At 40.2% G+C, this 13492-nt stretch overlaps 3 protein-coding genes across 4 annotated transcripts in view; 2 read left to right on the top strand and 1 right to left on the bottom strand.

The window, feature by feature from the left end:
- Positions 1 to 8974, bottom strand: part of LOC132258551 (microtubule-associated protein Jupiter) — a 44333-nt gene extending 35359 nt beyond the window's left edge. The window contains exon 1 of one of the 2 annotated variants that reach the window (XM_059756015.1): positions 8752 to 8974. In XM_059756015.1, coding sequence (XP_059611998.1) covers positions 8752 to 8807 — 56 coding nt within the window. In that variant the 5' untranslated portion in view covers positions 8808 to 8974. Of the gene's footprint in view, positions 1 to 7439; positions 7529 to 8751 lie in introns of those variants that run through there. The other variant, XM_059756264.1, reaches the window with a different exon arrangement.
- A 115-nt stretch (positions 8975 to 9089) lies between these two features.
- On the top strand, positions 9090 to 10525 carry LOC132265628 (inhibitor of growth protein 5). Its single transcript, XM_059766365.1, has 4 exons — positions 9090 to 9322; positions 9387 to 9608; positions 9678 to 10174; positions 10267 to 10525. The coding sequence occupies exons 1-4, from the start codon at positions 9187 to 9189 to the stop codon at positions 10471 to 10473; spliced, it is 1062 nt and encodes a 353-aa protein (XP_059622348.1). The 5' UTR covers positions 9090 to 9186; the 3' UTR covers positions 10474 to 10525.
- LOC132257443 (serpin B10) lies at positions 10509 to 13390 on the top strand. The gene is made up of 6 exons (XM_059754340.1): positions 10509 to 11066; positions 11327 to 11590; positions 11718 to 12538; positions 12612 to 12797; positions 12861 to 12999; positions 13060 to 13390. Exons 1-6 carry the CDS (start codon positions 11045 to 11047, stop codon positions 13218 to 13220), a joined length of 1593 nt encoding a protein of 530 aa, XP_059610323.1. The 5' UTR covers positions 10509 to 11044; the 3' UTR covers positions 13221 to 13390.
- The last annotated feature ends 102 nt before the right edge of the window (positions 13391 to 13492 follow it).

The following is a 13492-nucleotide window of genomic DNA, read 5'->3' as shown; positions in this document are numbered from 1 at the left end:
ACATTTATCACTTTAACATAGAATTGCTCGACATAATTTATAGACCTTCTCTTAAGATTGCTCTCGCGATGTATCAAATATACACAAATGCTCTTAGAAATTGACTACATTAATTCTCATCCTCAACTCCTATCTCATTTACCAACACTTTCTGCGCCTGGTGAAGTTATTGCACTCCATTGACTCAGATTAATTAATAGAATGCTCTGCTCATCGACAACAGTCTTAATTCCCATTATTACTTCTACTATAGAACTGCAAGACTGCAGAAATTAGTACAATAAATTCAATCTCATTCTCATAAAAATTATTGTATGTCACGAAAATGTGGAAGCTATAAAACATTGCCAATTTTCCACGAAATAATTAAATCAATATTCAGCATAAAACCTTTGGCTTATCCTCATTTTAGAAGGGGTTTCCAGTACAGGAGGGAAAGTTTGATACCTACACACATGAACAGTTCTCATATTAGGTACTCATATTTCAAATATTGTGAGTGAATAATGCCTAAAATTACACAATGAAAGACCACTCAATATGCCATCATTACACACCTTCCCTCGCCTCAGGCATAAAAAGCCAGCAGGGGGTGTCGAGTAGTGTTATTTAATGACGCTCCTCGAATACGAGGGTGCGAAGAAATTCATTGAAATTGCCGTCTAGCTTGGCTGTTATATGCAAAAAGTCAATGGACTTCACGGAATAGAAAAAGAAAATCGAATTTCCTAATTTTGCCATAGTTAAACAGTCAGTCCCTTTTACTATCACAGACTATATGAGGTTCAAATTTGTGTCTACACTATACTTTCCATCTGCAATCTATTCTGTCATAAATCCACACCAGGGACTTGCTATCCACCCAACTAATAGCATTACTGCACCCTGTCGATTTTCTCACATGACCTGAAAAAATGTACCTAGTCTGCTTCAATGGGGTGCCACCGTCATGTTTTCTCCCCGAATCGTGTCCACTCTCAGTGCCATGCAAACACCATGAGTTGGTCTAATGCTGAAACGTGCATTCAATATTTCAGTCATGAGAGATAAGAAAATGTCGGTATTTTTTTTTCTGGACAATGTGAATTATTAGAGAATCCATGAAAGTGAACTTTTAAAGTGAAAATGATTTATATTGCTCACAATTTTTGAAATTTACTACCAGCACACAAGAGACTCACGACGGAGCCAACAATACAGCAGCATTATTTGCCAAAGTTAATTGAGAGAATAGAAAGCACAAAATAACTTCTTCACTTTTTATATTGCCCATTAATATCATGTGCATCTTCTCTGTTATTTCATCCCACAGTTAATATATCACAAAAATTTTTACACTTTTCCCCTTCTGCGAATCACGATTCTTCATGTGTACCATCTCTTCACTGGAGATACATATAAACTGCATGATGGGAGTGTATGAATAATGTTGAAACAAATTTTTGAAATAAATATGGGAAAGGAGTGTGAGATAATTAGCTTAAATTTCTATTGGATAAAACAGAAAATCTTCCCACACTTTGGCTACTTGAGAGTATAATGTTTCAAGATCATCTCATTTGAATTCATTTTATCCACAACAACAAATTCCCATTTTATACATATACAAAAGGATTTCTATTAAACCAAATCAAAAGGTATGTTGTCTTCATTAGATGAGCAAATTTCACATCAAACCCATCAAGTTATTTATTCAAGAAAATGTGCATTACTGACTCTCCCTCAAACCACAAACTACCTTGTCAATTAAAATAGTCCAATAGACGGTAAATTATTCAATGTAATAGACTCTTTTGACGGTATTTTCATTATTCTCCATTCGATTTCTTGCTCTCTTGTCTTCCCTTTAATCAACGACAAAACACACAACAACACTGTACATAAAACCAATTTATTTACTTTTAATGCACCACACGAGAGAGAGTAAAAATACAAATAACGTACTGTGGGAATAAAATTTCCTAAATGGAAATTTATATAACAATATTAGGGAAAATTAATGATAAATCCGAGATAAAGAGATCTTTAGGCACGACCGTTTTACCACACGCTCTTAGAAACATTTTAGAGCATTTCATACAACAATTTGATGGATTGTCTTTTGATTGAGAGAGTAAAATATGAGAAAACTCTCACATGCCTTCAAAAATGGATGAAAGAAGACAAATTAGAGATTTAGAGGAGAGATTTAACTAGTTTAAATACATCTAAAAGCCACATCATAAAGGCGTTTTATTCAAATTTACAGCTCGTCGGATTTTTTCTGTCAAAAACAAACTGAGCAGATCGTGGTGTTTTACTAAAATAGAAATATGGAAATATAAATTTCCCAAAACATCAGGAATGGCTCACCGTGTAATTTAAAATTACGTTGAAGTGAAAATTCGCCTTTTGACTAGAATAGGAAGTGACCATAAACAATAAAATGCAAATTTTCTCACCTCTTTTCTCATTTGTAACCATAAATTTCAAATTTGACTAATTGTATTTTTCACCCACTTTCATTCTTCCTAAACCTATTCTAATAATTCAATCCTCACTCCATAAATTTCACAGCATTAACTTTTATTCTATTTAACCAAAAAAAAATTGGCGGATTTTTGATCAGATAAAACCAAAAGGAAATTTACCGTCACACAATTTCCTTTTCATGGCCATTCTTTCGCCTCACCAGTAGCTTTCTGTTTGTAGATATTCACGCAATAAAATTCCATAATCCCTAATGGATTTATGATTTAAGACATTTCGCACTTTAAGTGGTCTTTTCCCCGACTCTCTTTGGTCACTCTTTGGAGGAAATTACAAAGTGCTTTGTTTTTGCAAAATTGCCCCATCCTCGTAAGCGAGTCTGGAGATAATTGCAGCAGAGTTAACTCTTGAGCGGTGGTTCTCCTAATCTCGAAGTTGTTTGCCATAAATTTACGCAATTTCTCAGCACTTGCAGGCACTTTACGTAGAAAGATTTTAAGCATGCTTGACAAACCGACAACAACACGTCCAATTTAGAACATTAGAGAGGACGGCCAATCGATTTTGGGTCAATGACCATAATTGTTGAATATAATGCTATTGCATGCTAGTAAATTATCGTCATTTTCGATTTCCTCTATGTACACTATTACTGTTTCCCTTCATAGCCCAAACTAACGCCATCATCCAAAGGAAAATGAGCATTTCAGCAAAAATATAACTCAAGGAAGGAAACTGTGAATCATTTGGCAAACAATCAACGCTTTCATATTTCACATGCGTCGTTGATAATCTCAATAGAGAGACAAAAAAACAACAGACATTTACAACAGAGTTATCAATTGTAGTGCTTAACCTTTTGCTTGTTCATTTCTCTTTCTATAAACGTTTCAATTTACATCTGCCAATGTTCTTAATCATCGTCATCATCGTGACGAAGAGTAGAGGAAAGCAGTGAGAGTGATCATCTGATCTCAATTAAATTGAAAAAGCCACAAGAGTCGATGATCTCAAGATGTAATCTTCTCTTCTCTGTCACAATTATCACAAGAGAGGACTAATTGATGAGAGAAATGCATTTGGCTATTTATAGAAACTATGCACATTACAGTCTTCCCTCGAGTGTCTTATAGACATTTGATTGTTCATCGAACACTGAGTAGCCGATGCTTATGGCCTATGAGTGGATATGAGATGAATAGCCTAAATGCCAGCACTGAGAATGAAAACGATTCGTTTGTCTGGAAGAGTTCTGAAGAAGTGAGTGTACGGATCCCTCAAGAAATTCCATTATTCCGCTTTAATGATGTCTGCAGTATCTGAGGAATTTGCATAATTCATTCAAGAACTCATAGAGACCGCTTGGCCATTAGCCTTTTTCACAGCATTACATGAAAATAACCTTTCTAGATGACTAAGGAATATAACAGCGCACTGCGTTTGTGCCAGTTTCATAAAACCCATGTTTACATGAGGAAAATCACAAGAGTAATATATCAAAATCATGTGTAAATAGAGTCGACAAAAATGGAAACTTGATGCTGTTTTCAATAATTACTGGAGCAAAATATAAAAACCCCACATAATAATACAAATAAGTAAATAGCAATTTCGCTCATGTCCACAAATGGAATTGTTAAGCGTCTTTTCCCCCCACCAAAAAAGAAGAATAAGAATTCAGTGAGAATCAAAATCTAAAATAAGCGTTATTGCAGAGTGGCTTCTTTGCTCCCTCTTTTCATATCGATTGATCATGTGTGACGAATGTTACATATAAATTCCATATGAATGACTTTGTATCACAATTTTTCATGATCATGATCACACAGAGCGTCGCACGAAGACTTGGCATCCATTCCTTTACGTCCTGTGTGTGCATTTTTGCGCTCATCACTGGGATTTCTTCACATCTCCCCCCATATAAATACACAACTTTGAAATCTGCGACTGAAAAAACATTCCATATAGAGTGAGAAACCACAAGGAAAATCCATACGCTAAGAGCCAATCAAGCAAGACAAAATTGATGTAATAAATTGTTCTAGATTAGACAAAGAACTGTGATTTTTTCCAGTCTTCCCCTCGACAATGCAATAAAAATAATAGAACATAAACATCCTCAATTATCTTTTCAATCCTCCTCTTGGATATATTTCTATCCAACCATCTCTATATTACTCATATGAAGAATAAATAAACATTAGACAATCCAGGGAACGGAAAAAAGTACAAGAGACCAAGCCCTTGACTTTGTTGAGATTTCTCGCTCACTAGACAGCGTGTGAGAGGGACAAGATGACAGCTCAGAGAAGAGCAGCAATGTGACACACTTATATCAAGTAGTGAAACATAAAATTACTAAATATCGCAATATGATAATCATTTAAAAAATTACACGTTTTCCCTCAATCAATCCACTCGATAAGTGCGTTGGAAAAGTACACAAATACTTTTTGCATCGTCAGAGGAAGAGAGAATTATTGCAAATTTATAAGTATTATTGGATTTGCAAACCAAAAGGTGCACATTACGTGTATTGAAGGAGACGCAGAGGGAAATATAAAGTCTGTAATTTGCATAAAGGTTTGGCTTCACACCGACAAAAAGACGCAAGCGTTTCTTTGCCTCAGTTGTCTTATTTGATCCACCACACATTGTAAAACCACGAATAACACTCTCGATCTCATTTCTCGAACACCACAAAAGAAAAGGCCAAATCGTGGTAAAAAATTTGGCAATATTTGCGTGGTATCTTGATTATTCAAGGTCGTTGAATTTTTAAATAAATCGCTCCAATAAATATTCCATTCTAGGAAAGAATTATGCAATGAAACGGCAAAAAAACAGATCCCGTACAAACAGTGCCAATCAAGATGTTTAATTTACACTAATTAAATAATAATCCAAGTTATTCGATTTCTAAAATTCGAAGAATTTGAAAAACCATGCAACGGATTTTTTCTCTAAAATTCTGATGGAAAATAAGTAAAAAAAAATACACCTCGTTTGAATCCTATTATTAACTTCCAAATTACTTTCCAACACACCAAAACTGCTCAATGATCATGCATTTGATCTCCAAGTGTAGCCATTCTATCTTAATACAAGGCGAAAAAACCTCTCTAAATGCCGCCATCAGTACAATTTCTTATTTATGTGCCTCTTCCTGTTGAGAGCTCAACAAAGAAGAATACTTCTGGGAATGACCAAGAAAACAAACACTGCTGCAAAGTGAAAGGTGAGAGCTCTGCAATGTCTTGTATCATCAGATAGCGTGGACAGGAGAGATTTATACAATTTACTGATAAGAGGTGAAATCTATATGAATCAAACCATTCTAACCATTGAGCGCAACCCTATATTATAAAGTAGCTGCACGAATATGAACGTTCAATTAATATCTGAGACGACGGGTGAATTTCAATAAAACCACTGAGTAAACGTGGCGCTTGTTAAATATTTAAAGAACACTTTTTCTCTCGTTTAATACCACACTCTACATACAAATGTAATTTCTGTGTCTCCACTCTTGCCTTTAAAAATCATCCATCCACGATAGTGAATCATCGCGCCGACATTTGTTTAAATGACTAAACCAAAACTGGATTGTGAGTTGCGAAAAATCACTCTGTGCAAATTGTTCAATTCAATTTTGCACTTTACACCTTATTGGAAGTGCACTTGAGTATACATATATGTGGATTAAAGAAACCTCAACAATGTATTGCCAAGAATTGAGCACTCCAAATCACTGAGAATATGAATGGACAGAAAATTAAATATCAATAAATAGGATTAACTACAGAAAGCGACAAAGTAATCAAACAATCAATCGGGATTTAAGCTGCGGAGAAAAAGCAAACCATGCAGACGGAATAAATATTTGAATAAATCTATCATCACAGATATTTTCCATCACCTTATTTGTCCCCAAGACTCTCCCCTCAAATGACATTCTTTTTTTTTGTTTCAGGAAATATTCAGATTCTACACAGTTCTCGAAACATTTCCTCCCAACTAATCCCTTTGTTCACAACTCCCCATCTGACTCACTTCCATGCCCAATCAGTTGAAAAGCGAGCCAAGTTGAATTATAAATCATAAAAAAGGCATGATGCTTTGAACTCCCAAGGTCCGCGCATGGAGAGAAAGACCCAAAGAGCCAAAGAAACTCCGGTTGTTAACCATTTTCACAACAATATAATAATGAACGTGCAGAAGAGGACAAAAAACACACCATCGTTTTTCTTCCTTCGCAACGTGATTCAATGCATGATGACGGTTTTTGCATACACCCGAGAAATCTCTTTCGAAATGAAACTCCAGTGCGAGTGCAAAATCTTCTTAGTCTCTCCTGTTTCCAATCTATACAGCACCAGTGTTTGATTTCACCTCCAAACGGAAATACCATCTTCAGCATCAACAAACAACAAAAGAACACATCCACAGAGATATGAAATTCGAGACTTGACCAAGAGAGATATTTCTCAAGAATTTCACAACACTCCTCAATCGATGCCTTAATACCATGTTTGTACATTGAAAATATCAAATTGGTATTTATAATAATTAAACAGACATAAATCAAACGATTAAATTCTATGATGTTTTAAAAATATTAACTCGAGAAAATTGTAAAGCGACTCTGTGTTGGGAAAAAAACCTCCAGCGATTGAAATGAGAGTAAAAAAGAACGATCCATTTTTATATCAAGAGATTATGTGAAAAATAACAACACCAGTAAGCTTAAAGACCGGAAACTTTGAGTGATTAGAAAATTAAATAACAATAATGTGTGGAATTTAATACAGTGAATAACTCTCACTACCCATGTTGAGTCAGAGAATATTTCTGCTCAAACAATGCAACACCTTAAAACTGCGCAGGATTGAAATAAATAATAATAAATATTCGGATTAACATATCTTATCTACAACTCTTCTCATGATTCATGAAAATGTGCTACTCACAATGATTTCGTAATTCGATTTTCAAGTAGTTTATCGCTGCTTACGATTTTTTAAGAGTTAAAGCAAGACCAGACCAATGCACCTGATCAGATAGGTTCCAAACTGAGTCACACCACCGTGAAAATAGACAAACCGAGGAACGAAGGCGTGAAAAGTATCACTTTGATTTAAAGCGCTATCAAGTGATAAGATGCACTGTGAGAAACAGTCACCATGAGCTTATTTCCTCTCTCTCGCTGATAAGGAATTGAGAGCGGTGTCTGGTAAGGAGCCATCAATAAGACCGATCAAAGAAATACACTTGGCCACAGCGAGAAGCCACGAAGTCGCTGACCGCTGGATGGCATTCTCGTGAGATTCCCCCACATTCCATATCGAGTCACAAAAGGCCAAAGAGAGGAGGAAAAAATCACTGGAATTCTATCAAATGCATTTCCATAATCAAGGTCTCGAGAGTGGCTCTTTTTGTGCTATTGCTCGACTCGGATGGCGAGACGTTTTATGTTGGAGTGATCGGACTCCCCCGCATTCTGCAGCCCACTCTTGGATCCGATTGTTCAATAGAACCCCTCGCTCTCTCTCTCTCTCCCCACCCGCCGCCCAGAGAGTATTGCAAATCCCAAGTCATAAGAATTTCTAGCCAAAGCCAGTTAAAACCTTGGCGTTTTTTTGTGCTAACAAAGTGAGAATTCAAGACTCTTTCTTGCCTTTCTATTTGCTTTTCGCAATCACTTGTGGCTTCCTAATGGCATTCCGGCCACTCTTCCTCGCCAATTGCCCAGCACTCCAGGAGATATTTGCTGAATATTCAATTAATTCTGAGGCGAGTGTTAAGTGGCGTTTTGGGCCACTTTTCTCGGACACTGACTGCGGCTTTCACCCAGATCCTCGGGCGTTCTCATCATCATCAATTTGCTGGGTGATCGAGAGGGGCCCACTTCTGGCCAGCATTCCAGATGATTGTGGCCTGGCTCTCAGGTTGTTTTCCATGCAAATGAGACTCCGCGACGACCACGGGTGAATCTTAGAGCTAACGGTAACGAAATATCTGAGATGTGGCCACCAGAAGCTGAGAGCAATCAGGTTCTGGATACCCGGACAGATCACCAACACACAAAAGACCCCTCCACGGGCCAAGCCATTGCTCTGCCGTGGAATTTCCCCAATCTGCATCCTCCCAAGGATGCCAACGGTGATCCTACTGGAACAAAGTGCCCCCAAGATAGCTTCCCTGTCACGCGACGGCTGGAAAAACACCCCGGGGCCCCCGGATCGCGAAAGAGAGGGTGCAAAGAAACAAAAACACACTTACTTGCTCGCATTTTTGGCGTTGTCCGCGAATCCCACCTGGAAGTTGGTTGAAGTCATCTTGAGCACCTGTTTCACAACACTTGCAGCAAATTCTCGTGATGTTTTTAATGTGAAAGTCACGCGAATGTGGGAAAATCCACCAAAGAATTTGTCGTTATGAAGTCAAAATTGAGAATGAGAAAAACGGGCGACGCACACTCAAACTGACAATTGACATTCCACCAGAATGAGATGGCAATATCGAAATCCCGAAATGAAGAGTGCCACACTATACAACCCACAGCCCTCCATGAGACGGATATACAAATTAGAGCGAGACAGAGATAGCGATCCTGTGACTTTCTGACAGCATTACTGCGTTGGTTCCGCGTCTTTTGGATTTCTTTTTCGTGGTCACGATTTTCCAGCAGCAATTTCCGCGGGAAGCAGCGCGAAAATGCTGAATCAGGTCGCCGTGGAGGCGCTGTATTCAGCTACCTACGTGGAGAACTATTTGGACTCAGTGGAGAACCTCCCGGACGACGTGCAGAAGTATCTGTCGCGAATCCGGGAGATTGACGTGCAATTCCGAGGTGAATTCTGAGACTCTCGTGCAACATTTTGACCAACTATACTAATCAGTTCTTCCATTTGCAGCCCATCTACGTGATTCTGACTACTACTATGAGCAGTGGTCAAACTGCTCCACCAGCGAACTGGAGTCTGCCAATGCCAAGAGATCTCGTGCCATGGCAAGGATTCAGCAGAGCTTCATTGCCTCCCAGGAGCTTGGGGATGAGAAGCTGCAGATTGTAACGCAACTTCAGGAGCTGATTGACCAGAAAACACGTCAGCTGGAGCACGATTTCAAGAATCTAGGCAAGAATACTCAAGTTAACCTCAATTCCCACCTCAATATTGACCTTCCGGACATTCTCTTCATTGCAGACTACGGAAAAGACGACCCAATTAATGATACCGTGGTGAAGGAGCCTTGCAGGATACCCAGTCCTACGATGAATCTTAGCATTTCGGGGCTCACCACAGCTCAGCAAATGTTTGTGGCATCGCCTGTGGCAGCCAGTATCTCAGGATCCAGCTCCACAGCCATTCGGGAGAGCTTCAGTGGGTCCAACAGTAACGGGGAGCGTGCCTCCAAACGCGCCAGACGCACCAGGGCAGACACACTGGTGGGCGCAGCTGATACCTCCGTCTCTGACAATAATCTCAGCACAAGTGACGCGGTTCCGGCGAAGCAGAGCAGCAGCACTGCCCAGAACGCTGGAGCTGTGCAGAAGAAAGGCGCCGGACAAGCTGGGAAGAAGAAAAAGCGCAAAGCCAGGGGCACTCAAGGTGGCAACAATCAGACTCGCGATCGTGATGACACTCCACCTCCGGAAGAGCCCATTGACCCAGATGAGCCCACGTACTGCCTCTGCGATCAGGTGAGGAAAGCATCCAAGGGCTGAAATGGAAGAAAAACAATTAATTGATGCATTTTTTTGGGAATCGATACTAAAATGAATCGCTTTTGCAGATTTCATTCGGTGAGATGATCCTCTGTGACAACGATCTCTGCCCAATCGAGTGGTTCCACTTCTCCTGTGTATCTCTCATGTCCAAGCCGAAGGGCAAATGGTACTGTCCCAACTGCCGTGGCGATCGACCCAACGTGATGAAGCCGAAGGCGCAATTCCTCAAGGAACTGGAGCGCTACAACAAGGAGAAGGAGGAGAAAACATAAGCTCCAGCGATCGCTTCTTTTACAATATAATTTATTTCAGTGTCATCTACAATTAGTCTTTTCTTTCATCCCTAAAAATACCACCCTGGGGGCAGGAGAATGGAGGAAGAAAGTCTAGAGATGGACCACAAGAACTCCCTAACGGGATCTGCAATCGGGAGAATTGGCAAGTATCCATTCGCGTCACAGTGAGAGAAGGTAAAAGTTGAATAACCTGGAGAAGCATGCAGAAGATTGCGAATATCGGCAGATAAGGTGCGGATCGCTGAGATGCTCGCAGAGGGAGTATAAATCCATTCGCCAAGAGATTCGAGATCACACGAATTTTTTTTCGGGAGAATGCGCGAGTTTGAAAATAGCAACTCTTGCTGATAAACGGTTATACAAACAAGAGAATCTCTTTTATTGGGCGAGAAAAGGTGCGCTCTTGCGAAGCACTCACCTCTGCGCTTGTCGTTTGACCACCGACCAGAGGAAGAGCATAAAAGGCACCAGCAACAGACACTCGAGCACCATTCTCTTGTTTGTTCTTCTTGCAAGATCATCTGCAAGTGCCGTTCAAGTGATCATTATGGTGAAAAGTGGCAGATTGTGTGAGTATTTCCTATTTAATTGCACTTAAACACCCTTTTCCTCATCCTAAATGAGCCTCTCGTTGTCCTGAGAATGTCCATCTTGTGGAAAATTCCAGAATGAAAAGCCAAGTTGTCTCAAAAAATCGCCATACAAATTCCGTTATGTGACTGAGAGTCACAAAAGAACTTTTGATCTTTTGGGAGTGGAAAACTCGGGACCGTTACATGGTTAGTGGTACAGTGCAAATTGATAGTGTGTCTCTTCTCTTCTCTTCCAGTTCTTCTCATTGCCACTGCCAGCATCGCCTGGGCACTCCCCAATCGCGACGCCAAGACAGTTGGGCAGGAGAGAAATGCAGCCGGAGTGGCCACCAACATTGTGACCTCGACTATTCTGAAGGGCAACATTGAAAATCACGAGAACTTTGTCTTCTCCCCACTTGGATTTTCCTCCATCCTGGCCATCCTCAGCGAAGGTGCCCGAGGGAAAACCTACGATGAGATCAATGAAGTCCTCAGACAGCCCAGCGATCGTCTGAGAGGTGAATTACTAAATCTTAATTACTATAATTACAATTATGATGAAAGCCGGCGATATCAAATTTTTCGGGAGGTGTTTTTTTTTTAAATCAATGCTCAATTTGATTTCACAATCTGCGTGCTTTCCAGTGAGGGAAACCTACAGTGATGCTCTGAAGAATCTCCAGGGGGAGAATCCCAAGTCCGCTCCTCAGTTTAAAACCTGGTTTTACGTCTATCGCAATAACACCGCCGAGGAAGACTTCAAGGAGCTCCTGAGGAAGTGTTACTTCGTCGACGTAAGAGACATCGATCGATACCACTACGATTACGATGATCCCCCCAAAACGTCAGAACCCATTGAGAATAGCAAGGATATTCCGAATTTTGAGGACCTGAAGAAATCTGAACCGGCTGATGCTGCCAAATCCGAAGTTTTGCCTGAGAAGAAGGACAAAGAGACAGAAATCTCAAAGTTCGACAAGGAGATCGACGATCAGCAATACGTTGAGGTGCCGGTAATCAAGGAGCACCTGAAGAAAGAGACTAAGAAAAAGTTGGATGAGCCAGTGAAGAAGAGCGAACCTGAATTGAAGAAACTCGAAGATCTGGAGATTCTCCAATTCGCTAAGCAGAACCCAGTGACAAAGAAGTCGGAGGCTTCCGGTCGCACACTCTTCGAGAATGACGTGGCTTCTGCCCTGAGTGGAAATTCCCTGGTGGGTGAGAAGACAAGTCCCAAGAGTGAGGCTCCAGCTGAGAAGTATGAATCGAAAATGCTCCTCTTCAACGGGCTGTACTTCCGCGGCAGCTGGGGTGTGCCGTTCCAGCAGCTGAGGTCTGATCCCGAGGATGTCTTCTACTGCTCCGAGACTGAGAAGAAAGCTGTGACCATGATGAGATCCAGAGGAAACTTCCGATATGCTGATTGTCCCAAATATAGCAGTCAAGTCATTGAACTTCCTTATGAGGTAAAAAGCTGGACATTTTGGTGAAATGCCAAAAACTATATCAAATCCATGGCACTAATCATTTCTGTTGCAGAACGATCGCTACTCTCTGCTGATCTTGATGCCCAATGAAAAAGAGGGCCTCAAGAAACTCATCGCAGAATTCAATGCTGATATATTTGATGAAATTGTCTCACATCTTAAGGAATGCAGCATTGAGCTGAGTCTCCCGAAGTTCAGTTTAGACACAACCAGTCGTGCTGAGAAACACTTGGCCAAGGTACTATCTTATCTCTTCCGCTGCGTCCATTAAGAATACTTTCATGAATTCCTTTCTCTGCAGATGGGCCTGATTACACTCTTCACGTCAAAGGCCGATCTCAGTGGTATTTCTTCATCGCAAAAACTCCATGTGGACGAACTCGTTCAGCATGTTTCGATCCGAGTCAACGAAGGTGCCAGCAGTGAAAACTCCCTGACCGGTTTGTATTGCCGTGATCTTCTTGATCACCCACATTTGTCTATTTTCAATTTCTTTGCAGCCGCCAATGCCGTTCGGCCCAAATCCAGCGACAACACGGAGAAACTCCTCACCATCGATCGACCATTCTTGTTCTTCGTGCGTGACCATGTGGACAACTTAACTGTGGTCGCCGGCAAGATCACAAGTCCACCCAATGCAGAAGGTCAGACTTTGCTCTGATTCCCTTTGGCGTGTGATATGATAAGATCGATAAAATGCATTTCAGCGGCACTTTGGATGCATTATTGACTGTCTCATTGGATGACGATTGAATGCGATTGATCTTATCCTTCAATGAGGATTTAATTGTATCCAATGCTTTTGCATTATATTATCAACACTCTCTCCAAACATCACATCACTTTTCTACACATAACGTTTTACATTATTATTTTTTCTAAGAAAATACATCAAACAATGATGGTTTAATAAACAATTATAAACAAATTTTA

Source organism: Phlebotomus argentipes, unplaced genomic scaffold (genome assembly GCF_947086385.1).
Source record: "Phlebotomus argentipes unplaced genomic scaffold, Phlebotomus argentipes genome assembly contig_6, whole genome shotgun sequence".
Lineage (NCBI taxonomy): Eukaryota > Metazoa > Arthropoda > Insecta > Diptera > Psychodidae > Phlebotomus > Phlebotomus argentipes.
This window is presented reverse-complemented; position numbering and strand designations above follow the sequence as displayed.

What these genes read in the sequence shown, in the direction of transcription:
- LOC132265628 (XM_059766365.1), top strand. Translation starts at nt 9,187, where the DNA reads ATGCTGAATCAGGTCGCCGTGGAGGCGCTGTATTCAGCTACCTACGTG. An exon ending in GATTGACGTGCAATTCCGAG is followed by an intron (nt 9,323 to 9,386) that starts GTGAATTCTGAG and finishes TTCCATTTGCAG; the next exon opens with CCCATCTACGTGATTCTGAC. An exon ending in GCACGATTTCAAGAATCTAG is followed by an intron (nt 9,609 to 9,677) that starts GCAAGAATACTC and finishes TCTTCATTGCAG; the next exon opens with ACTACGGAAAAGACGACCCA.
- LOC132257443 (XM_059754340.1), top strand. Translation starts at nt 11,045, where the DNA reads ATGGTGAAAAGTGGCAGATTGT. An exon ending in GCCCAGCGATCGTCTGAGAG is followed by an intron (nt 11,591 to 11,717) that starts GTGAATTACTAA and finishes CGTGCTTTCCAG; the next exon opens with TGAGGGAAACCTACAGTGAT. An exon ending in CAGTGAAAACTCCCTGACCG is followed by an intron (nt 13,000 to 13,059) that starts GTTTGTATTGCC and finishes ATTTCTTTGCAG; the next exon opens with CCGCCAATGCCGTTCGGCCC.